The sequence below is a fragment of the Aythya marila genome (assembly GCF_965140915.1).
Source record: "Aythya marila genome assembly, chromosome: 9".
Classification (NCBI taxonomy): Eukaryota; Metazoa; Chordata; class Aves; order Anseriformes; family Anatidae; genus Aythya; species Aythya marila.
Genome location: NC_139050.1, coordinates 13,822,497 through 13,845,247, shown reverse-complemented (window position 1 = coordinate 13,845,247; position 22,751 = coordinate 13,822,497). Strand labels below are relative to the sequence as shown.

At 52.6% G+C, this 22,751-nt stretch overlaps 1 protein-coding gene across 14 annotated transcripts in view; it reads right to left on the bottom strand.

The window, feature by feature from the left end:
* The window catches only part of APOD (apolipoprotein D), a 33,839-nt gene that overhangs the window by 2,897 nt on the left and 8,191 nt on the right, over window positions 1-22,751 (bottom strand). For 2 of the 14 annotated variants that reach the window (XR_014318133.1, XR_014318138.1), the window contains exons 3-7: window positions 18,858-18,999; window positions 14,580-14,732; window positions 12,563-13,076; window positions 8,237-10,183; window positions 3,780-3,880 (exon numbers count right to left, since the gene is read on the bottom strand). Coding sequence is in view for 7 of the 14 variants with exons in the window: in XM_082767447.1 (XP_082623573.1) it covers window positions 12,595-13,076; window positions 14,580-14,732; window positions 18,858-18,999 (777 nt within the window). In the remaining 7 variants the exon portion in view is untranslated. Of the gene's footprint in view, window positions 1-839; window positions 962-1,180; window positions 1,331-1,712; window positions 3,687-3,745; window positions 3,881-7,277; window positions 7,450-8,236; window positions 10,184-10,854; window positions 13,077-14,579; window positions 14,733-18,857; window positions 19,000-22,751 lie in introns of those variants that run through there. The other 12 variants (XR_014318132.1, XR_014318134.1, XR_014318135.1 and 9 more) reach the window with 12 other exon arrangements.

Below are 22,751 nucleotides of genomic sequence, written 5' to 3'. Positions count from 1 at the left end.
GCAGAGCACTGCCCTGCTGGCAGCAGGCTCTGCCACTTGGCTGCCTGTCTTATAATTGCATTTATTCCCCACATGCCTCCCGACCTAGACGCTGCCCGTGGGGCAGGAAACTTTCAGTTTCCCGTGAAACAGGAAAACCCAAGGAGGCAGAGTCTCACCAGCAGTGCCCTGTGCCGCTTTGCCTAAGTCACTTTGTATGTCCAGCTCATTTTTTCTGTGTGTAAAGACAAGGGGGAATGTGCATGCACGTGTGTGTGTGTGTGCCCCAGTGCCACCGTCCCCTCTGCCAGCACCAGCTGGCTGCTGGCACCTGTGCTGCAGGGACCTCACGTCTGCGGGGCTGCCAGCAGCAAGGTCAGGGGGTGATGCTGGAGCCCTTGCAGGGCCCTGAGCTGCTGCAATCAGGACAGGAGTGTTCGGTCCCGTTGGGACACCCCTCCTGCATCTCCTGCAGGTGTTTGCTTGCCTGGGGCATCCCCAGCACGGGAGCTGCAGGGACGATGTGGAGCTGCTGGAGAGCAGCAGGGAAGCAGCTCCCTGCCAGACACAAAGCGTGTTGCTGTGGTGTTGTTGTGAGGCAGAACAAAGTCCCCACACCATGCCAGGGAGCGCAGGGACCGCGCTTCCCTCCCTGCTTGCTCACGTGCTCGTCCTGCCCCTGGCACCCCGTGATACCCGGGCTTGTGGTGGAGCCACACAGAGCAATATCTGAGCCTGTGCCTCCCCCAGCACCCCCACACCCAGAAATGGGTGGTTTGGTGAAATATCACCCCCAGAGAGAAGGAGAGAGGTGATGGGAACCCCGCTACTGCAGGCACAACCTGCACGAGAACACTTACAGCAGCTCCTTGTTGATCACTTTAAACTTCCCATTCTCCTTCAGTGAGTAATTCGCCTGGATGCAGCTTCCTTTCTCAAAATTCGAGGGCAGCTTTTCTATCTCGTACCATTTTCCCAAATACTGAGAAAAGAAAGTCCAGAGAGAAGCTTTGAGCACCAGGGGCTGGAGCAGAGCCCTGCTTGGCGCAAGGCTGAGCGAGCGCTGCACCAGGTGGAGCACGGAGAACAGGACCAGCATCACCCCGCAGCCATCGGGCTCCCAGGCCGGACCCTTCAAACCCACCCCATGCCCGGTCACCCCCCTGCTGCCCGCTGTGAGGTTTCAGAAGGCGCGTCACACCTTGGAGATATCGAAGTCCTCCTGCACAGGGGGGTCTGGGCACGGCCCCATGTGAAACATCTGCCCCTTCCCGAAGCCGAGGAGACCGAGCAGGACTGAGAGCCGCACTGCCGTGCCCAGCATGGCTGTGCCGGGATGCAGGTGGGAAACCTGGGAAGGAGGAAAGTGGCTGAGGTGGGCCCCGCGAGGCAGCGGAGGGACAGCACAGCTTCATGTGCCGGGATGTTCACAGCGCTGCGGGAAGCTGGTGAGGATCCCCGTCAGCACCAAATAAAGCACAATCTGACCCCCCAAGGCGTGCTGTGAGGAAGGAGATGTGCCGTTTTCCTGCAGCACACCCTCCCAGCCCTGTGCCCAGGGGCACGATGCTGCATCCCCCTCCACTGGTGCTTGCCCAGCGCAGCCTCAAGGTCAGGACACTTTCTGGGCCAGCAGCTCCTTGGGAGCAGTGGTAGCATTTTCCCCAAGTTTTAAAGACAAGTCCAGCCCCAGGCTGCGAAGGGGCACTGCCTCTCTTCCTTCAGACACGTACCTTGGCTGACGAGGTGCAGCGATGCTCTGTGGAGGGCCGGGGCTGCCAGGACCAGCTCTGCAGCAAGCTCTCCGCCTCGTGGCTTTATAAGCGTGCCGGGACCATCATTATTCAGCACCAGCGCAAGCCACTCCCTGGTCCTAGACGTGTTTTGTTTTTTTGGAGGGGCCGGTCAGCTGCTTTAGATCTGCAGCTGGTACGAAGCCGGAGATGGGCTGCGACTTGGCTGCTCACCCAGGCAAACAAAGGCGCTCCGTGTGTCTGTGCTCAGCTCCCCAGCTGCCCAGCCGCCCGCAGCACCCAGGAGCAGCCCTCACCACGGCCCTGGGTGCAGATGGCAGGGAAAGAGAAGGGTCACAGCCCCCAAAAGGCAGCTGCAGCTCTTGCCTTGCTCCCTCTGGCCCAGGAGCAGCCACCGCCGTGCTCCCCGGGGCGATGTGTGACCCCTGCCCCATGCCTGGCTGGGGGCTCTGAACCCCTGCAGATGCTCAGGGCAGTGGCAGCTCAGGGACACGGCCAGCATCCCGGGGGATGCGGCAGGGGGACCAACACCAGGGTGAAACTCCTGCCCGGAGAGGGAACGCTGCCTCCTCCACACCTGCCAGACCACCACGCCGGGAGGACTGTCACAGCACGGGTCTGTTAGGTGACAGGGCGATGGCACGTGGCCAGCAGTGTGTGCAGTGGTCATTCGAGGCAGGCTCCGAACCATCCCCATCCCAGTCAGCCCCGGTACACGGGGAGGATTAAGCACCGAGAGGCATTGCAGGCTCATCCGGGGAGCCGCAAAGTATTTGGCAGGTATTTTTCTAGATTTTTAAATCTCATTATGAGTGGAAGATGCCTGTGCAATTAGCTCCGTGCTGACCTGACGGTTTTTCCAACAAGTGCCCACCAAATGATTCTGACAGCGGCGCAGTCAGCTGTGAACGCTGCCGGTCCCGGGGGTTATGCAAGGAGAGTTGAGTAACAGGCAGGATGCTCCGTGCCTTCAATTACATTTCCAAAAATCTTATCTCTGCTGAGACTTTCACTCCACGTGTGCTCTCACATGCACCATGTGCCCTCCTCACACATACGCACACACGCTCAGGAGCCCCTGGCTGCCCAAACGACACCCCACGAGCCAATGCCACCCCAAAAGGCCATCTGTATAGGGTCAGGCCAGGGCAGCCCTGGGTGCCTTGAAGCAGAGCCGAGGTAGATGAGCCCTGGCTGCTGGACCTGCCTGGGGCTGATCCCACCATCTCAAGGGGCACGCTTCTGGGCTCTGCTGGCCACGGTGGTGCTGTGAGCCCGGCCACATGGAGCAAGGTGTCAGGGAAAAGCTGAACCTTCGATCACAGCTAATTGTGGGGTGGGGAGCGCTCACCTCCACCTGGCAGGCGGCTCCTGCCCGGGAGCAAAGGAGCGGAGGCACATCAAAGGGCAGGAAGCTGGAGCAGGGGTGGGAGGACAGGAAGGAGAAGCCGGGGGAAACCAGGCAAGGGGGGAGCAGGAGACACGCTCCGAGCGCTTTGCGCAGGAATGAAGCCTCCCCCACATTTCTGGGTGATGAAGCAGCTGCAGGGCAGGAGCAGAGGGGAGGGCGGAGCGGGGCAGGCTCAGGGGGCAAGGTGTGTGTGGGGTGTGTGGGCACATGGGGAGGCAGCAGCGGGTGCAGCAAGGGAAAGCCTTGCTGCCATAAGCCAGAGCTGCAGACAAAACCCAGCCAGCTGAGGGCCCGGTAGGACACTCCATGCCACTGAAGCTCCGTCTGCAGGTGACCCCGCTTCGTGTGGAGCTGAGGTTGTCCCATCACGCACCCGACACCACCCTGAAACCAGCTCCTGGCACCTATGCGATGGAGACGCGTTAGCTGGCCAGGCCAGGGGACCTGACCCCGAGGGACAGGCTGTCTCATCACACCGTGTCCCCCAGCCCCCCACCAGGGCACCTGAACTTCTTGCCCTGAGACCCTGAGGCAGCAGCCCTGGCAGGGAGGTGTCTCCTCCTTCAAAATGCCATCTCCTCCGTCCACCTCCCGCACGTACCTGGAGAGCACCATGGTGTACATGTATCTATCACGGTGTTGGCCGTAAGCTGCATGTGGAAGCACCTCTCCAGGACGTGGGGTTGGACAGGGCCAGGCTCGTGGCAGGCAGCTCCTGGGTTGCTGTCGCAGCAGGCTGGTGGGACAGACATGGGGTTTTCGACAACACCAGCACCTCAGCCCTGTGACGGGATCTGATCGGGACAGCCTGGAGCCTGCTCAAGCTCACAGCAGCCAGCAGAGCCTCTGGTGGAGGCCCTGTGGGGCCCTGGGGCTCCGGGCCCAGCCTCTGCCCATGGGAGGCCACCAGCTCCTGCCCGGGAGCCGCTCCCCCAAGGGCTGGCCCCACGAGGAGCCTTCATCTCCCGGTGGGGCCTGAGCATCCCGGCCGTGGGGGGGCTGCAGAGCTGGGACAGCCTGGCCTCAGGGCCCTGCATCCCGTGTCCAGTGCTGGGGCCTCGCTGCGGGACCTGCGGTGTCAGGACAGGGACATCCCAGGTCCGAGACCATACTGAGGGGACAGCTCTTCCCCGTACAGAAGGTGCCTTCCCTCCCTTTCTCTGTCTTCTCTCCTGCAAGTTCGTTGTGGTTGTTTTTCTGCCTGCTCTGAAGGAAACGTGGCTTTGGGAAGGCCAAACAGGCTGAAACGTGTAGAGAGACAAAAATGAGCCCGCAGGGGAAAAGGCAGAGGAAGGGAGGGCAGGTGGGAATTTTCTTCTGTTTCTAGGAGTGGCAGAAAGCGCTTTGAAATCTGTTTGTGCAAAACAGTGCAGGATTTCCAAGCACAGTTACGGTACCAAACGAAGCAGACAAGCTCTGGAAGCGTGAACTGGCCTCCGGGGCTGTGGGAACTCCGTCCAAGCAAGTGCACGAAAGATGTCGTGATCCACCTGCATACAATTAGTGAGCAGTTCTCCACCCTGGAAATTATCCAATTATATATTCAAAACATGAGAAACTAAAGAGGGGGACTTCAGAAGTTGTAAAGCTAAACAAGACGTTATTATTTGAGGGACAGTCCTTGAAGAACAGGCTTTGTGGCAGGGCTCTGAGGAAGGCTCCCCTGCCTGGTCTGTACCGCAGAGGTTTGGCTAGAAAAGTCACTGGGGAGAGAAGCCAGTGTGGTTCCCACCTGCCTGAAAGCAGAGAAAAATGAAATAGAGCAAATGAAAATAAGCTCAGAGAGGTAAAAAACGGAGTGGGACAAGTCTCTGCAGACAGGACTACATTGCAGAGCCAGAGCTGGATCGGCAATAAGACTTTGGTCCAGCAGCACATCACCCTGGGGATGTGCTCACCCTAAAAACCAGAGCTCAGACAGTGCTTGGTCCCAGCTTTGCAGCATGTCCCAGAAGTGCCCTGCACTAAGGTCAACTGTACAGTGATAAATGAGGTCCTTTTTTTTTTTTTTTTTTTTTGATTATCACCTCTTACACTACCAGACACGCCCTGCATTCAGCCCGGCTTTGCTCTCCAGAGAAGAGCCAGCAGCAAGGCGCAGCAGAAGGGGGCAGAGTAGCACCTCTGCAGCACAGGGCGGTCACACCGGCCCCACAGCCGTGCTGGGAGTGCTGCGGCTCAGCACAGGGTGCTGCCACCCTGGGGCTGCCACCCTGGGGCGCCCCGAGCCAGGCAGCCCAGGGCTTGCCTCACGTGCTCCATCCAGCCCCTGGAGCTTTTATTCCCGTGTGTTCATAATGTGTTTTTTTTGCAGTCCTTAAGAGGTCCCCAGCATACCAAAACATTTTCCAAATGCTTTAAAAAATGTCATTAAGCACACTTAGAGAGCTTCTCCTGCAGGGGGACCTTCTGTCCTCCCTGGGGAGGCACAAGGATCTGCTCACAGCACTGCTGGGGCTGTGCAGGAGGTGCCCAAGCGCGGCTCGTTGACCCCCGGCACTACTTTCTGCAGCGAGCACATATTGCAGCACCTTAGCTCAGGAATGCATTAACGCAGTTACACAATTATATCTTCTGTAACCTATATACAACCCACGTGTTCCTCATGCTATAGGTTCACAGCACGTGGGTAGAGGATTTTAAGAGCCCCTTTTCAGAGAGACCGAGTCACATCTTTCAGCACATGCTGCAGATCATAGAGACAGCAGCCTAGGCAGTGGCTTTGCCCATGAATAGTTGCACTGAGGCCACTGAGCCAAAGCACGCATGCCTTACAGTGAAACACAGGGCTAAGTGTTTGCTAGGCTGGAGTTTATGTTATACTGAAAATAAATAACATAAATTCAGGGGTCAGTGCCCTGACTGCATTTCAATACATAGCTACACTTCGAAATGGCACAGAGAGACCTTTCACGGCAAGTTTCAATCAAACGAGTTAGGAGAGTTTAGGAATAATTCAGACAGCATTAAAGCTGCTTTTATCTGTGCTTCACCCGCAGGGACACGAGCCAGGCCTGTATTTCAGTACAAACAGACGTGGAGTGAGGCAATGGATGCTTTATCCAATTACTTTGAATTTTTCCAAAAACACATGTCATAATCTCAGTCCCTGCCATGATTATTCTTACAAAATAGTTGTTATCTGTGGAACAGAGCAAAAGCTTCCCAAGCCAGGACAGACAGACAGGAGCATCACATGAACTTCCCAGGGATGGGGTGAACAACCTGGGACTGGTTTCAAGCCCCTGAGTGCCTGTGCTTGCAGCCACCTCCCTGCCTGCCTCCTGCCGGGGGTCCTGCTCCTGAAGGACGCAGGCAGCTCGTGTGTGGCTCAGGGGCTGGAGAAGCACCAGAGGAGAGAAAAGAGGGCCCAGACACGCACAGGGAAGGTGCTGTGCTGCGCACCCACCGCCTGAGCACCCCTGGGCAGCCAGCACGCAGGAAGGAGAGGCAAGGACACGGGGTGCTGGCAGCCTGCTGACTGATTGCCATGGAGACTGGTTAAAGTCTCACCAGGAAAATGAGTTCTCGTGCAGCACCTGACCCCAGGAGGCAGCCTGATTGCTCTGGCGGCACTTAGGCAGCAGAAGACGATGCGGAGCTTTCCCCAGGCTGCTGTTCAGGGTCAGTGGGCACATGCCCATGGGGCAATGGTTAACCTCGGGGCCAGGTTAAAAGCAGCTCAGCAGTGCTAATGTCTGCCCTCAGCCTGGCACCTTCCTGCCCCAGGCTATAAATGTTGAGAGGACTTTATAAAGCCCTTGCAGCAGCCTTCATGCAGAAGACTGCTGCCATATTTTTTATTCTACCACCAAAAGTATTTCAGCCTATGGAAACTGGGAGAGCTAACACCTATTCTGACATTGGTCCCAACAACAAAACGAGTCAACCAACAGCTAGGCAGTGCAGCACATACTTGTTGGTTTTCCACTTTCCAGCACACTTCCAGGATAGTGGCAGAGGTGGTGCGGGAGGTGAGGGAGCTCAGCACAGGCCGAGAGAGCTGTTCACAGCTTCGCAAGCCAGAGGCAGTGCCAGGAGCAGAGCTGCTGGAGCTCAGTCCTAGCCAGAAGTCTTTGTTACAGCACTACAGAAGTTTTCACATTACAGCACTAAAACAATCCAGCTCTTACCTGATAACTTCCCCAAATGCTTGCTCTACAATCGTAGCAGAGATTTTCTTCAATTTCGGTCACCAGAGCTGCTCCAGCTGTGTGGTGGTGAGGACAGGGAAACTGCAGTGTCCTGCACATCACCTGCCAGCTCCTGCATGGCAATAACCTTACAGACAAGGGGCCAAAGCACCTGGCACAAAGCACCTGGCTTTAGTGGTGGACAGCTTTGTGGCTGGAAAGCAGTACTGCAAAACCACAGGTAGTGGGGTGGGCTGGGGCTGCTCTGTTACTGCTCTGCTTGCAGTAAGGGCTGGGAGGCAAACCACCCTCAGAGAGAGGCATTAAACCACCCGAGGGAAGTGAATTGCTGCGTGTTCACTGTCTAATGGACACGATAACCACACGGGTCTCAGGCTTGGCCAAACCCTGTGCCCGGAGCTGCCCCAGCCCCAGCGAGGCGCTGCTGTCGGCCAGCCCACACCACACGTGCCTGGAGCTGGGGCTGTGCTCGCAGCACAGCTTGGTGGTGCAGTCATCCTGAAGTGTTGTGATGAGCTTTTTGCTATAGAGATGCTGCACGAGAAGGCACTGCATGCTGAAGATCACCCAGCTTTGTGCCTCTTGGTAAGCTCCTGGTAAGCTCCTCTTGGAAAGCAAAACTACTATTTCACACCATTATTTTTAGGTGAAGCCTCAGCTCTGCTACCTCCCTGAACAAGTGCTAGGGGAGAACACATCAGGGCTGTATCAGTAGTACCCTCAGGCTCCCAGCTCCACTGGGAATGAATTAACTCTGGCTGGCTCCAGGCCAGGCCCTGGAGGTGGAGCTGGCTCTGTTACAAATTCTCGTGCTATTTGTAGTATCTCTCCCATCCCCATTGCTCAAGTTGCCAGCTGAGAAACTCGCTGGTATTGGTTTGGGTTTGTTTCTAAGACATTTCTCAGCACTGTGGTCACACAAGAAGCTGAAAACTCACCTTTGGAAACCCCAGCCAGAAAGGCAGGTGCTGCTGTTGCCGTTGCGTCGCTGTTTACACAGCATCACTGCGTTTGGGGCAGCCTCCAGGCCAGGAAGATAAAACCATTCCGTGTTTCCTGGGTCTTAAGTTTGCAAAATGCTAAGCAAGTCTCCTACTTCAGGTGCACTGGGTGGCACTGTTGCAGAGCTGGGTGCAGCTGAGCCAGCATCAATCAGCGCAGGGATTCAGCAGCCTTACTCACACGTGGTGCCTGTTGTAGAGGTTTTCAGTACAGCTTTCTGATCTTCATTTGACATATTATTATTATTATTATTTATTTATTTTTCCCTCCAGCTGATAATGCTGTTTTTCTTTGATTTCTTTTCAAGGGCAACATCCAACTGAATTTCTGCATGGCGGTTTAAACCCATGGCTCCAGCTAGCAGAAGTGCTGGGTAGGATGGCACGTGCATTTCCAGCTTCTGCACCTGAAACCCTGAGCCTCATCTCCTTGTCAGACCAAATGAATTTCTTCTCCAAATGCTGTTTTTCCCTCAACCAAGCAGACTGCAGGGTGTAATTCCAATACAACACAGTTCACTTTTGATATAATCCACCTCCTGACTGATTCTGCAACCATTTGAGCTCTCTCAGCCGTATGAGAACAGCAAACCTAGGATGTCACCCACCTGCAGCAGTGGTAAAGACTCCTGGAGCCCAGAGGAAGAAGCATACAGCCTCACTGGCTGTGCAGCTCAGCGTACAGGTAAAGACATAGAAGACTATCATTGGGGTATCTCCGTAGCAACTTCTTGCCCCTGCCTGAGACGAACCACTTCCTCTGCAGCTCTTGCAGCTTAGACAAGCCTTCTGCTTCCTCTTGACTTTCGTAGATGATCTTTATTTATTCCACCTGCAATAAACTTTGTCTTCTAAACGCCCTCTCTCCCTTTGCTGCTAGTGGAGGTTTCAAGTTGGGTGTCAGCCAAGAGCCACAGGTCCCATGACGTCAGGGACACGCACTGGGACTTGTCTCTGTTTTGGGACTTGTTTTGTGGTCGATACAAAGAGAACCTGGAACTATTTGGAGTCCCCAGACAGGTTCACAGTGCTCACTTGGGGGGCCCCAGGAGTCCCCTTGCCGTTAAGCTAGACCAGAGCAAACACCACGCAGAGGACGACTTCTTGGCTCTCGGAGTTATCACAACAAACCATCCTGATCTGAACAGGAAAATAGAAACATTTTGCAAAAGCTGAAGGATGTATCAAGGAACTGTACTTTGGCCATTTTCCAAAGCATCATAAGGAACATGCAGAAAAAGGAACAAGTGCCATGGTCTGGGCAGCTTGCCCCGAAAGGAAAGCCACAGGCACCTTCGGCAGCCTAACTCCTCACAGGACACCACATCAGCAACAAGCAGGGACTTCCACAGGATTTCCACTGAGCTTTCTTCCGACTCCTCTGTCCTCCAGCTTTGGAGGTCACTCTCAAATGGAATTTTCTTCCTTGTGTTATTCATTAGCAACACAACGATCTGCCCTCAACGTCTGCACAGATGCAACCCCACAGCACAAAGCAAAGGTTTAGCTGCCTCGGGGAACAGATTTCACAAACAAGTTTTCAGTGGACGCTGAGCAGCCGCAGGAAGTTCAGGATGGGAAGGGACCTGCTCGGTCATCTTGGCTTTCTCTGCTGGCTCAGAGCTCACGTGCCCACCTGCACTGTACAGAAACATTTGGCACTCGCTCTTCCCATGCCTGCATTCTGCTCCTCTCACCCCGACATCCACTCGGAGCTCCCACCAAGGCAGAAGTCAGACCGGGTGCTGGCAGCTCACCTGAGCTCTTCTCAGAGGGGCAGAGAAAGGGGCTGGTGCTCACATGCTGTGAAATCGCAGCCGTGGCTCTGGCACGAGGTCCTTGCACGGCCTTGGACAGTTCTTGGCTCGCGAGTCTCCGTTCTGTCTGTAAGAAGAGCTAATCCTTATTACCAGGCAGCTGTAGCACTTGGATTAATTACATGCAGAATGCTGAGGCAACGAATAACGCGTATCACCGCTCCCCCAACGGTGTCATTTGAGGAAACCACATCAAACACAAATACTGATAATGTGTGCGTTTGCAGAGGCCTCTCTCTGGCTGCCTTTTGCTAATGAAACATGGGAGCTGTGAGACTGCAAATGCGCTGTTGTTCTCAAAAAGCCACGTGCAGCTCAGGCAGTGCACTTACGCAGACACAGACAGACACAGTCGGATGCAGCATCCCCTACCTGCACAGCCGAGACCTAGGCAGAGGAGGGACAACTTGGAGACTCGTTAAACACCACAAAGACTGGGCATGGACAGGCACTGTGAATGATTCCCAAGCAGAGCCCCCAAACAGGGCTTTTCTGGGGAAACTTTTCTGCAAGTCCTTCTTTTTCTACCCATTCCCACCAGCAGCCCAGATGGGGAGCCTGTGGAGGAAGAGTCCTGTGCTTGTCACTGCCCCAGAACAAAAGCACCCAGCAGAGAAGAGCTGTACTGGCAACTGAAGCCATCACCTTGAACATCCCTTTGCCCTTTCCTCCATGTAAACCTGAGAAACTTGCTCTTTGCCTCCTCCTTTTACATCCTAAAAATGGGCAATATCATCCCCCTTCTTCAGTGAAGACTACCTGCACTCACTGACAGCCCAAACACCCGCAGAACCATGGTCATCTCCTTAATCACTGAGCCCAATTAACACCCAATCTCAGATTCAGAGGGGGAAAAAGACAGCATAGAAATGAGCACCAGAACCATGGACGTGTGCTTCACAAATCTCACAGTTTATTTTTCTCTCTGTGCAAATCATTGCTCCTTATCATTACTCACATTTCACAGTGCAGGGGGTAGAAGTGATTTCAACACTGTTTAAACAAGCTGAGGCTCAGTGGGATTGCTCTTGGCCCTGGAAACCAGACAACCTCCACGTGCTGGTGATCTAGAATGAAGAACTGCATGGCTGGCACTTTCTGTAGTTACTTGTAATACAAGCTACCTCCACAGCATCTCCAGGGGAAGCCTGCTTTCCTCCTCAGGCATCGCAACACTCACAGCTGCACCCAGACTCCAAGCAGTCACAGACACTGGCATATAAAAAGTTTATGGCACAGCTTCCGAGTCACAGCTAGCTGAGACAGATGAGGGAAGAGCAAATGGCAAGCTCTTTTCATAGTCACTTAAGCACACATAGTTAAAAACAGAACCAAGTTTAGCAGCTGAATGGGAAACTGGCATGTAGAGTGTGAGAGCAGATTCCCACTAGCAGCTTTGCTGGAGGTCACCGCTCAGAAAGGAGCGTGCTGTGAAGCCCAACAGCCCTGGCACCTGGAAAAATGCCTCAAAGTCCTGGATATGGCCAACAGGAGAGACCCCTGGGGATACTGTGCAAAAGTAGCTCCTACCAGTTATCAGGAGTGCTGAGGAGACAATCACATGTGACATGGAAATTTCCTTGTGCGATATTAAGTAAAGGAAACGTGTTACCTGAAGCACCCTTCCAGAGCTCATAGTCAGGCTGCTCTGACTGCACGGTACCTGATGGAGCAGTTAGAGGTGGCAAATTTGTTTGCTACACCAGATTCACGCCTGTCCCACAAACCTCATCTGCAGTGGGGGGAGAGAGGCTGCAGGCGCAGCATCCTGAGGGATGGCTCAGACCTCGCCCATTGTTAGCAGGGCTTTGCCCAGCCCCGTCTGTCTGCAGTCACTGGCTCTGGCAGCCCCTGGCCGCAGTGCTGGGAGGGACGAACCCTGCCCTGCGGTTGGTAATGAGGCTGTTTAGAGGCACTGGTGTTGTCTTCAAGGAAAGAGCAGGCAGGCATGGAGCAGCAGAGCTTCCTACCAGTACCATCAAAACAAAGCAAGGCTGTGACTGACCCATTTTGAATCAAATGGAAAACTCAGCTTTTGTTTCCCATTTTAGATTTTTCCCTTTGAGACATCTCATAGCAACAGCTTTGCTCTGCTGTTACCAGCCCGTCCTTGTAAGGAAAAGCAAGAGCCCGTTAAAGAGCCAAATTTATCACTAAGGGAACTCTGCTGACCTAGTTACACCAGCCACATATTTGACCCATTATGTTAACCTTCCTCTGCCTTCTCCACAGTTAAAAGGAAAATATCTTTCAACTTTAATCAGGGCAGCAGGAAACACAAGGACCAAAATTAGGGAAAAGACGGAAAAGCCATGCTTCTCTCAGCATCCCACAACACACAACCTGAAGCCATAACCCAAAGCGAAAGCACAGGCATCTACAGGGGAGAGGCATCAGCAGCAGGTGCAGGACGGGCCTACGTGAGCTCTAAGCCGTGCATACATACAAGCACTGGAAGGATGCTTGAAGGAGAGCCCTTCACAGCGTGGCTCCGGGCACGTAAAGCCAGTCAGCGAGGGCAGTGGGCAGGTGAGTCATGACCTGCAGCCTCACCCACCAGCAGGTCTCCATGGGGTTGTAGCGGTTGTTCGGACGCGTGGAGGTGAGCGCATCGCTGATGTCATTCAGCACCAGAGACATGTCCTTCAGGCCGCTGCTAACGAAGGACTTCATCGTGGCCACGTGGCGAGCGAAGTACTCGCGCCCGTAGTCCTCCCGCACCGTGTCGCCGGCTCCGCTCCACAGCGCCTCGGCCTGCCTGTCGATGCCGTCCTCGGTCAGGATGCCGGTCGCGGCCACGAAGTTGCTGGGCTCGATGAGGATGACCCTGACACCCCAGCGGTACATCTCCTGCCGCAGGCAGTCAGAGAAGGCTGCCACCCCGTACTTGGAAACGCAATAGCAGGAGCGGGATGGGCTCGCCATCCGTCCTAACATGCTGGTGATATTCACCACGCGGCCTGGAGGGGGAAAGAGCAAGGAGAGGTGATGGGCTGGCTGTTCCCAGCTAGGAGGTCAGGAGGAGCTGCAGAAGAGGCAGTCAGAACACCCCGCTAAACAGGTGCTTTGTTGGATGACACCGATTTGTAAAATCCCTATCTTGAAGGGGGGTCCAAACTCCCTGTCAAGAAGCATCTCTCCCCTGAATCAGGAAAGGCTGACCCCCTCCATGGGCAGTACACGTAACTTCCTCCACATTACAAAAGATTTCCAAAGCATGCAAGACATCTCTCTCCTTCTACTTTCCAAGTAAGGCAGTACCCGTATCTTCTGAGGCTACCAGCTGGGTGCTCTTACAGCAGCGTGCATCAGCAGAACCAGGGGAGGTTTCTCCGAACCTGCAGCACGAGCAGTGCAGCCTGCTCACCCGGCTGGCTGCCCAGGGCTGCCTGGAGTGTAACATGCCTGGGATGAACAGAGAGGAGCACCTGACATGCTGCTACAGGGTAGCAAAGAGCTCTTCTCCTAACTCCTACCCGTAGCCCATGGCAGCCTGATGCAGAGCTCTGGCAGCTTGTGTTCGATCACGCACTGCCCAGAGACAGTGAGAGCAGTAGTGGGCAGCTCTGTCCTTCCCCAGGACACGCTGTGTGTCATTATGGTTTCAGCTGCACTCACAAACAGGCCCTTGAAATCTCAGCAGCTATTTTTGCAGAGAGGATTTGCACAGCCGTGGAGTACGACGCCCTTCTGCAGCTTGAAATTTTAGCTGAGAAACAAGTGGGTGGCTCTGCTCTCTCATTCCAGACCTGAGTGCAGTTCGGAGGGACTGTGCTAGCCACCTATTGACCTGATGGGTAAACGGCCTTTTGTAGCGAGATGGGCTTCTTCAGTGGGTGCTTACTTTCTAAAAATGGTACCTGAGCAATGTGCTCCATGTAACCCCTTTCTGTCCTCACAGAGCGCACAGCTGTGCCAGCATTCTCCCACACGTGCTAAATAAAGAAGCTCTTCAGAGTTTTGCTCATACATAGCTATTTTTTCCCCCATAAAACAGAGAGTTTTGATGGTAACCACCTTCTTGTAAGTTATCTAAAATGGCTCTTCTTGACTCCACCACTCTGCAATCAGCTGCAAACTGAGTAACAAAGGGATTCCGCTGTCCAAACATAACACTTGGTGCGACTTTGGAGGCCAGAAGTATTTTGTCTGGTCCCAGTCACTTTTTCTAAAGGTGGCCCAGGGTCCTGTGTCCTATCTGCCAGCACTGCCTGAAGATCTTTAGTATCCTGGGATGTTTAAGATCGCACCTTTGTAGTGCCTAGACTGACCCCCAACAGTGGCGGGTGTCACTGAATCCTTGCACAACACGTCAAACATTGCTGTCTGTTCTGCCTGCGTGCCTCAGACAGCCTCCTTGGACTGCACGGGCATTCCTCAAAGCAGAGTCTGATTCATCCCTTTTAGCTACAGTTCTTTGCTGTGCTGCTGAAGCTCTCTGAGCCTAGCCACACCGCACATACCTTTAGCTCTGCGAATGAGGGGCAGGAAAGCCTTCGTCACCCTCACGGTACCCCACAGGTTGATCTCTGCCACCTCCTTGTAGTTGTCCAAACTTGCAAACTCCACCTCTCCAAAGGTCGAGACACCAGCATTGTTCACCAGGCCCCACAGACCTGCCGACAAGCGCATGGTTAAGGAGCGAAACAAGGAAGAGTGTCAGAGAGAAGCAGCCCTCTTTGTTCAAAGTAACCCAACTCCTCGACAAAGAAGCGTGAGCTTTTGTAGAAAATAAATTGTACAGGAAAACCCAGCAAGGAGAAAAAATACATTCTAAAAATACCAAATGTGAAGTCAGCAGGGCTTGTTTGGAGCCCCTGGGATGGTGAGGGGGGGGGCATAAGCACAGCTTTCCTGAATGTCTGCCTCTAAGGGCAGAGGCTGTACTTGGTCTGTACAGCTGGATCTCCCTGACCCTCTCTTATGCCCCCTGTAGGTTCTAAGTTTCTCTTCTCTCAGTGACTTGATCACATCCTCTTGCAATCTGGAGGGGGCTGGACTCTCCCTCAATTAAAAAACAAACCAACAGGAACAGAAGAAAAGCAAATATCTTAGAATCTAAATCTACCTCATGTCTCTGGGATGTGACTCACTGGTTTGGGAAGTGCATGGTGTTGATCTGCAGGTTTGTGGCCCAGTTACCAGCTCCTCTAATTTCATCCAGATATTTGGACTCCCTCAAACCTAACTATACCAGGACATGGCAAACTCACAACCAACTCTTAGAACTACTAGCATTTACAAACTTTTATTGTGCATGCAGTATCTGACCCTTCAAAGCGATTACTGCAGGAGTCCCTACGGCAAACATCTGCAGGACTGAGTCCACACTTTGTGAATTTGCTGTAGCACATGTCTCTGCAGCCATAAACTGCAGTAGGAACAAACAGAAGAGTTGGAACAAGATAACAGAGTTGTTCAGAGTTGTTCCTCGTTAGAAGTCCTGCTACACATCCTTCCTTATTTTTCACCGTGTAAGTAGCCAGCGGGAACTGGGGCCCCTTTCTACTCCCCAACCCTCCTCTTACCACTAAGAACAAATGCAGAGCTAGGAAGAAGTTTTCGTGTCCAGGGAGCTCAGACACTGCTATCAAAAGTCACCCATGTCATGCCACCCTGATGATAAGCTTATCAAGCTCTCCAAAAAATTTTGGGCTGTTTGCCCAGCCTCTGCTCTGTATCTCCTGTGCTCTGATGTAACCAAGTCTTTTAATAACTTCCAGCTTGTATTTATTCATGGTGAGATAGTCACCTTATATTGTACTGAATACAGTCCTGCAAGCAAATTGTAGTATCCCAGCTCTGCCCAATAAATACCAACGGAATTTGTCCTCCGGGAGCATTTAAGAAGCCCAGCTTGCCCTTCTTAGACTGGCTGTCTACTCACATGATGACCCCAGTAAGACTCCCTGCCCTGCTGCCTGCTGAGTTCGTTTTCCCTGCAGGCTTTTGGCCAGCTGTGTACAGAGGAGGTCATGTCCTACCTAGTGATAACAATGCATTAACCATTCCCTTGTCATCTGTCCCAGAATAGATTCACCTACTCACCCGTTGCAGCTGCCATCACTCCAGCATTTCCCAACCGTCAGGTTGGTGTCCCAGCACCCCTCCTGCCCTGCATTTCTGTTTCTAGCAGACAGTGGCAAACGCTGCTCCCCTAGGTCAGCTCACTGGCCTGCACCTCTATCCTCCTCCAGAACAACCCCAGGGGCTGTTTCAGGTAACAGCTCTGTGGTAGCCTGCAGCGAAAGCCAAGAAAACATCTTGCTCCTTACCTTATCCTTACCTCTGCTTCATTAATCCAGGTTTCTAAATGCAGCCAGGTAGTTTTATTCCTGCTTTGTCCAAGATCCCCTGCCTGTCACCAGTGCACTTATTGAAGCTGTCAGCTTTAACGGGCCAAGATCACTCAGAAATTCATGCTCATTTGGCATCCAGCACAGCATCTCAGCCTGAATTGGGTCCCCTGCGTTGCTGCAAAGCAGCCTCTAATTTCCAGCAGGGCCTCCATAGTAACAGAGCATTTGATAGTGTAATTTCACGAGTAACAAGAAGCTATGCACATCAAGTTTGGCAGGGATTTACCAAGGACCACAAAAGACCTAAACTGGCAGTCCCAGACTGACATCTGCAGTGTATTCCTGGTTCTAAACTACTCTGTAACCATTTCCCATTTCTTGTGTTATGTGGCTAGATGCGGGGACTTTCACAAAAAAGCTACTTACCATACTTCGTGCTTGGAATTTGTCTGCCCAGCACTCAGGTTATGCTACGTACAGACCCAAGCACTGATAGTTACCTGGTCACGAGGCTGTTGGCAGGACAGTGGTATGTTTACAGAGCAGGGCCTTATCACCATGAGTTCTTTAATGTCAACAATACAGTGGGAACTACATAGGATTGTGAAAACAAACAGCGGCACTCCCATCAAAATGACTTTAGCCTCATGTACATAGCGCAGGGAAGGGGTAGAAAAGTAACAGAACTGTCCTGCGCTCCCTCCTCTGGGGCCGCACTTGGTGTGCAAGGCACCTCAGTCTCAATGCAGACCTGACTGAGCACTATTTATTGTCAAGCCCCAAACCTTCATCACGCTGAGGCTCCTAAAAAGAAGCCTTTACTGCTCTGCACACTGTGCTGCAGCAAGCAACGCCAGGGTAAGGCTCTCAAGAGCAGGAGGAACCAGGCCAACTCGCTGATCAAGGACGCAAGACTTCACTGTTACAGCTACACACCAGGTTTTTTCAAACACTGCTGCGTTTGGAGAAGCAACAGAGCTGCCCCCTTACAAGTCCCCACTCAGCGGGAAATGGCTCTGAGCCACCACGGCTGTTGCTGGGTTCTTCAGGAAAAGCTTGAGGAGCTGTGAAATGTGCAGCGAGGGCTGGATGGTCGCGTAGGAAGAAAAATCATGCAGAGAGAGCATGTGTGGGAACAGAGCTCGTACGTCACTCGGTTACATTTCACATGCTTGTTCCAGGAGGAAGGGTGTGCTCGCACGATTTGCAAGGGTATTAGAGCTACTGTTATTTACTAGCTCTGTATGTTTGTATGAACAAAGACATGCCCATGGCAGCCTCACCCATGCCTCAAGAGGAGCGATCACCCTCTGGCCATACAACCCACAAGTCCTGTAGCCACTGATATGAAACTTCAGCTGCTGCCCAGCTCGTAACTTGCACAGAGCCTGCAGAGAAACCACAGCAGGGCAAGAAAGCCTCACAACCTCACCACATTGGAAGAGGTGAGGTGTTGCACCAGGCTCTGGCTGTAAGCTCGCATCCCACGGCCAAACCACTCACAGGAGGAGCTGTCTGAAGCCCAGTCCAGGAGCCGAGCTGTGCTGCAGCAGTGATGTGGCCATCCATCCTTTCCCAGGCACCAAGCAAGCCCACAGACCAGTGCAAGGGTAGACATCAAGCACCTTGGCACCAGCAGCATCTTGAGCTGCCTGGGCTCCCATGGGCTGCTCCTACCACAAGCACCCTGCTGCTTTTCCAGCCCCACACACATTTGCCAGAAGGAAGCAAGCCCGCTTCCTTCCAGGGACTGTTATCTTCTTCCACATGCACCTAGGGCCCCTGAGCTGGACTCACGCCTGAGGTGGCAGGTGAAATAAGGTGGTCTGTGCTGAGCCCACCCTGGATTATGTCTTCTGTTGCCACCGGAGTGTTGCATGGCAAATAAAACATGGATTGGCCTGGTTGAAAACCAGACCAGGCTTGGGGCAGGTCAATCTTACAGACCAGCTCAGCACTCAATTACACAAGCAGGTTGTGCCAGCACAGCAGAGGGGACAGCAGTAAGCAGCCAGGGCCAGTGGCCTCTCCACTAGCAGGGTCACTACAGAAATGTTTGTGTGAGCCGGGCTCCAACAGCAGCATCAGAAGGGAATCGGGGTCTGGCCACCCTTTCACAGGCACTCAAGGAGAAAGAGGCACACTGTTAGGGACATGCTGCCACACTTCACTTTTTATGGGATGTGGGGTTAAAGCCTTACCCTCTAAGCCAGTCTTGGTCTCTTGCCCTGCCCCTGAAGTGCTGGCCACAGGGGAATTCTCAGCAGCCTGAGCACAGCCCTGCCTGTCAGTCACACACGTGCAGGCCTCCAGGCTTGCTAATTGGGTTTGGGCAGTGCAGAGCAGGAAAAACCTGGCCAGAGTAGGGCCTGCTCCATCAGAAGGATTCCATGAGCACACCAAAGATGCTGCTGGCCCAGAGAAACAAAGATCCCCACATACCTTCCTCTGGGTCCTTCAGGGTCGCCTTCACAAAATCCACAGCCTGAGCCACCTCCTCATCACTGCACACATTCATCTGTAGCACTTTCATGCGATCTGACTTCATGTTCTTCAGCTCCCTGGCTCCATCTCCATTCTTATCCTGCTCAAAAGAGGGGAAAGACGTGCTGCTAAGAGGGACAAGTAGCAGTGATGCAGCCTGCAGACAGGCATACTGACACAGACAGAAAATACGAGCTATTGACACTGCACAGAGCAGGTAAGCAGGGAGGCCTGGTGCACAAACAGGCACACGAGCCACATGAACCAGTGTGCAACCCGTGGGCTGTTCCTATTCCATCAGCGACCCGCTGCTCTGAAGGGCCACAGAGCTCTTTCTATTTGCTCCTCACACAAAGGGTTTCACATCCATAACACTGTCAAATACCGTGCCAGCCTCGAATTATCGTGGGTGACTGCTGCTTCAGTCTCTGTGCTCCGCAGGTAACGCAGCAAACATTTATACACAAATCAGAACCAGATTTTCCAGGCTTAAAAGCAAAAGGCTAATTAGTTAGGCACCTTAGTCATCTAATTCCATAATATTGGCTGGCTTCTAATGAGATATTATTGTCATATTACTTTGAAAACAAGACAGCAGGGACACCTTTGGCATGCCTAACAGCAACTGTTGATGCTACAGGCTACAGCAGAAAGTATTTACAGCTGAACCTAAGTAACAACAATATTCTGCTGTTACAATACAGCAGAGCAGGATGCACAAGGATGCAGTGCAGTGGAGATCAGCCACACAGGACAAGATTATGGACATGAGGCATGAAAGGAGGAAGCTCTGGCCAAAGAAGCAAGACTCCTCTAAACTACAGATAAGAATGTGATGGCTATAATTTCCTTCCTATCATTTTCTTGCCTTTCCTCTTTTCTACCAGGTCCTTCTCACCTTCTCTGTCAGGACTTCCATTTCAAAGACAGATGTGGAAACGTTTAAGAAAGGTAATGCATATAAAAACCACATGAATTTAGGATGGAATAAGGAAGATAGTTTTGAGCCCTTAGTTTCTTAACACCTCACTGCTGTTATCATTAGGGACACCGTTACTATCATTTTTTTGTTTAGCCAAACCTAAACAGGGTTCAAATTCCCAATTTTACTTGGTCACTTGCAGACAGGATTGACGCGTATGCCTTACAGCCATTCTCAGATGGTATACAACAAATAACACTGAGCAGAGCAGAGGTTAGCCATGCGGTTCCCCCAGCAGGCTTGAGATTTAATTCAACCTCCTCGCTGATTTACAGGCTCTGCCTTGTTAGGGAGGCAGAAGTTCTGAATTGGTGAGTCACCGTGCCTGGCTGCCACTCTTCCCTGCGTACTCGATACCAACTCCCCCAGCACAAGGGCAAACAAGGTGAGCAACACTCCCCCAGTCACCTGCTCAGCTGCCTCCACAGAAAGGCGGATGCAAGAACTGTGTTATCGCTTCGTTTTCCTATGCTTATATCAGGCTGCCTATTTAATGAATACAGTATACAACACCTTGCCTCTACCTTCAGTGCAGTGAGCAATGACATGCAATGAAGGAAAAGAGCTGAAATTCCATCTTGGCCTTGAGCAAAACAGGGCAGCTCTGCTAGCACCGACATATAATTATTCCAGAGCTATAATAGCAGATATCAGCTTCTGCCCCCATGGCTGCGTATCATTGCACAATTGACCTATTTCCAGGTATCACAAAAAGAGAATAAGGACCTGAAGCTTTCTAATGCACAACAAACAGTGACAGCTCATACCTAGCCATGAAAAGAAACTCTGGAAGTGACGGTACAAGTAGTAACAGTCATCAGAATAGCATATTCCCTTTCAAGTGGGTGAGGGTTGTGTGATGCCTCACTCAGTTCGCGGAAGATGCTCTTGGATCTCAGCTGTGAGTAATACAAAGTGACTTTTGGCTACCTAACGGTGAATAAAGTGGAGCTAATTCTGCTTGTAAAGAGAGAGGTTTACTCTATCTATGTGGGAACAAAAACTTAAATATATCCGTCGTCACAGAGCACTGAAAAGACCTTTCCATGCATATTTTTATTTTTCATAATCTTCAAAACAAAGAAGAAATACTTCCACTCTTTTTTGTGAAGAAAAACTGTCAGTCCAGTAACTTTAAAATCCAGCATAAATTGTATTATTCACATTGAAGGCAGTTTTGCCCTATCACCAACACAACCCCACCTGCGATGTTACCTTCCCAGCTACAACTTGTTGGCAAAACGCGCTGATCTTGTAAGACTGACTTCACCATGAAGTATCCCCTGGAACCACTTTTCATAGTGGACACCATCCCAGCTGCTACTTAACTGTAAAACAAATCAGTTAACTCTATATTAAGCAACATCCAGAAAGCCTGTGAACAAACAAAGCAGGCATTTATTTTGTGGAAAGAAGTGAACACCGTTTATGTTCTGTGAACTTCAGGGGCAGGAAGCACACTGCACTGCTCAGACACCCACGTGGTGCTTCCTCTTTGTTTTTCACATGGTGGATTTGAGTCTGGCATTTGTTCTTCCTCACATACTGGCTGGTTCCTCCCCCTTGCGAGCAATCCCATGCAAGCTGCCACCAAAATGAGGTAGCCACATCTTGGCCCCGCTGCACTGGCAGTTTTTTTTTTCTCTGCAACCTTGAAATGTGGTGCAAGGACCAAACAGACAGTCCTGGGTGGAAGCTCAGGACAGGGTTAACACAAAAAAAAAAAATACTGCTGGGAAGACGGCATTGAAGGCCACCCTAATAAAAGCCCCTGAGATGGTGACCGCAGCAGCATGTCCTCCTTGGGCGCTGTGTGTTTGCAGACCTGAGCTGTGCTGCGGGCACTTACTGCTCCCACCAGCAGGTCCCAAGGCAACAAAGCCTACACCAAGGAGGGCCACTACAGCCCAGGGGGATCCCAGGAGAGATCCTGGCAGCGCTGGCCCCATTGCTCCTGCAAAACTTCTCCCCACCACCCCCTTGCTGTCACTTTTTTCTTTTTTCTCCCAGCTTCATTAGCGCTAAAAGCTGTCAAGCTCCAGCCCAGCCTGCTGCCCAAGCACCCTCAGGAGAGGCCCCCAGGGGGACTTGGCCATTTCCTCCTGCCCCCACAGCCCTCGACACCTCCTGCTGCCTACCTGACCCTGCGCCTAGCAGGGGCTGCTCCTGCACTCGGAGAACAGCAGCACCACAGCCCTCGCGCCCTGCTCTGACCCGCAGCATCCCGGTGCAGGACAGGCAGCTCTGCAGGCACAGAGCCCTGCTGCCACGGGCTGAGCCATGGCTTCCTTCCAGGGAACCTTGTGGGATGAAGGATTAGATCCTGGCAAGGACCTGGGCGCCTGCAGTGGGATTTCAGTGGGAAGCAAGAAGCCATAAACACAGTGCTGAAAACCCTCCCTGAGCTGCTTCGATGTGACTTTGATGCGACTGCCCCCCGATCGAGCTGTGCCCTGCCCTGCCGTGTCTCCTGCTGACTCAGTGGGTAACACTCTCCTATCACCACTGGTTCCCTCGTTGCCTTGCTGCTGCCTACCCACACGTTCCCTTTCTGCATTTCCTCATCGGAATGCCTTGTATTTGCCATTGCTGGATTTCAGCTATTTGTTTTCAGGCTGGTTCTGATCCTTTGGCGTCATTTTGCACCCTACTCCCCCAGGAGCCTGTAAGCCTCCCTGCTTGGCACCATGCACATTATTTTCCTAAGTGAACTCTCCATTCCGTAGCACTCCTGAGAAAATTTCACTGGGGCTGAAGAGCAGTCACATGCTTAGGGCATCAATCTGCTCACAAGACTATGAGGGACTGTGTCAAAACCCATATTCGAGATGCATTTATTCCTTCCCCTTTAACCACTCTGCTGCTTAGCC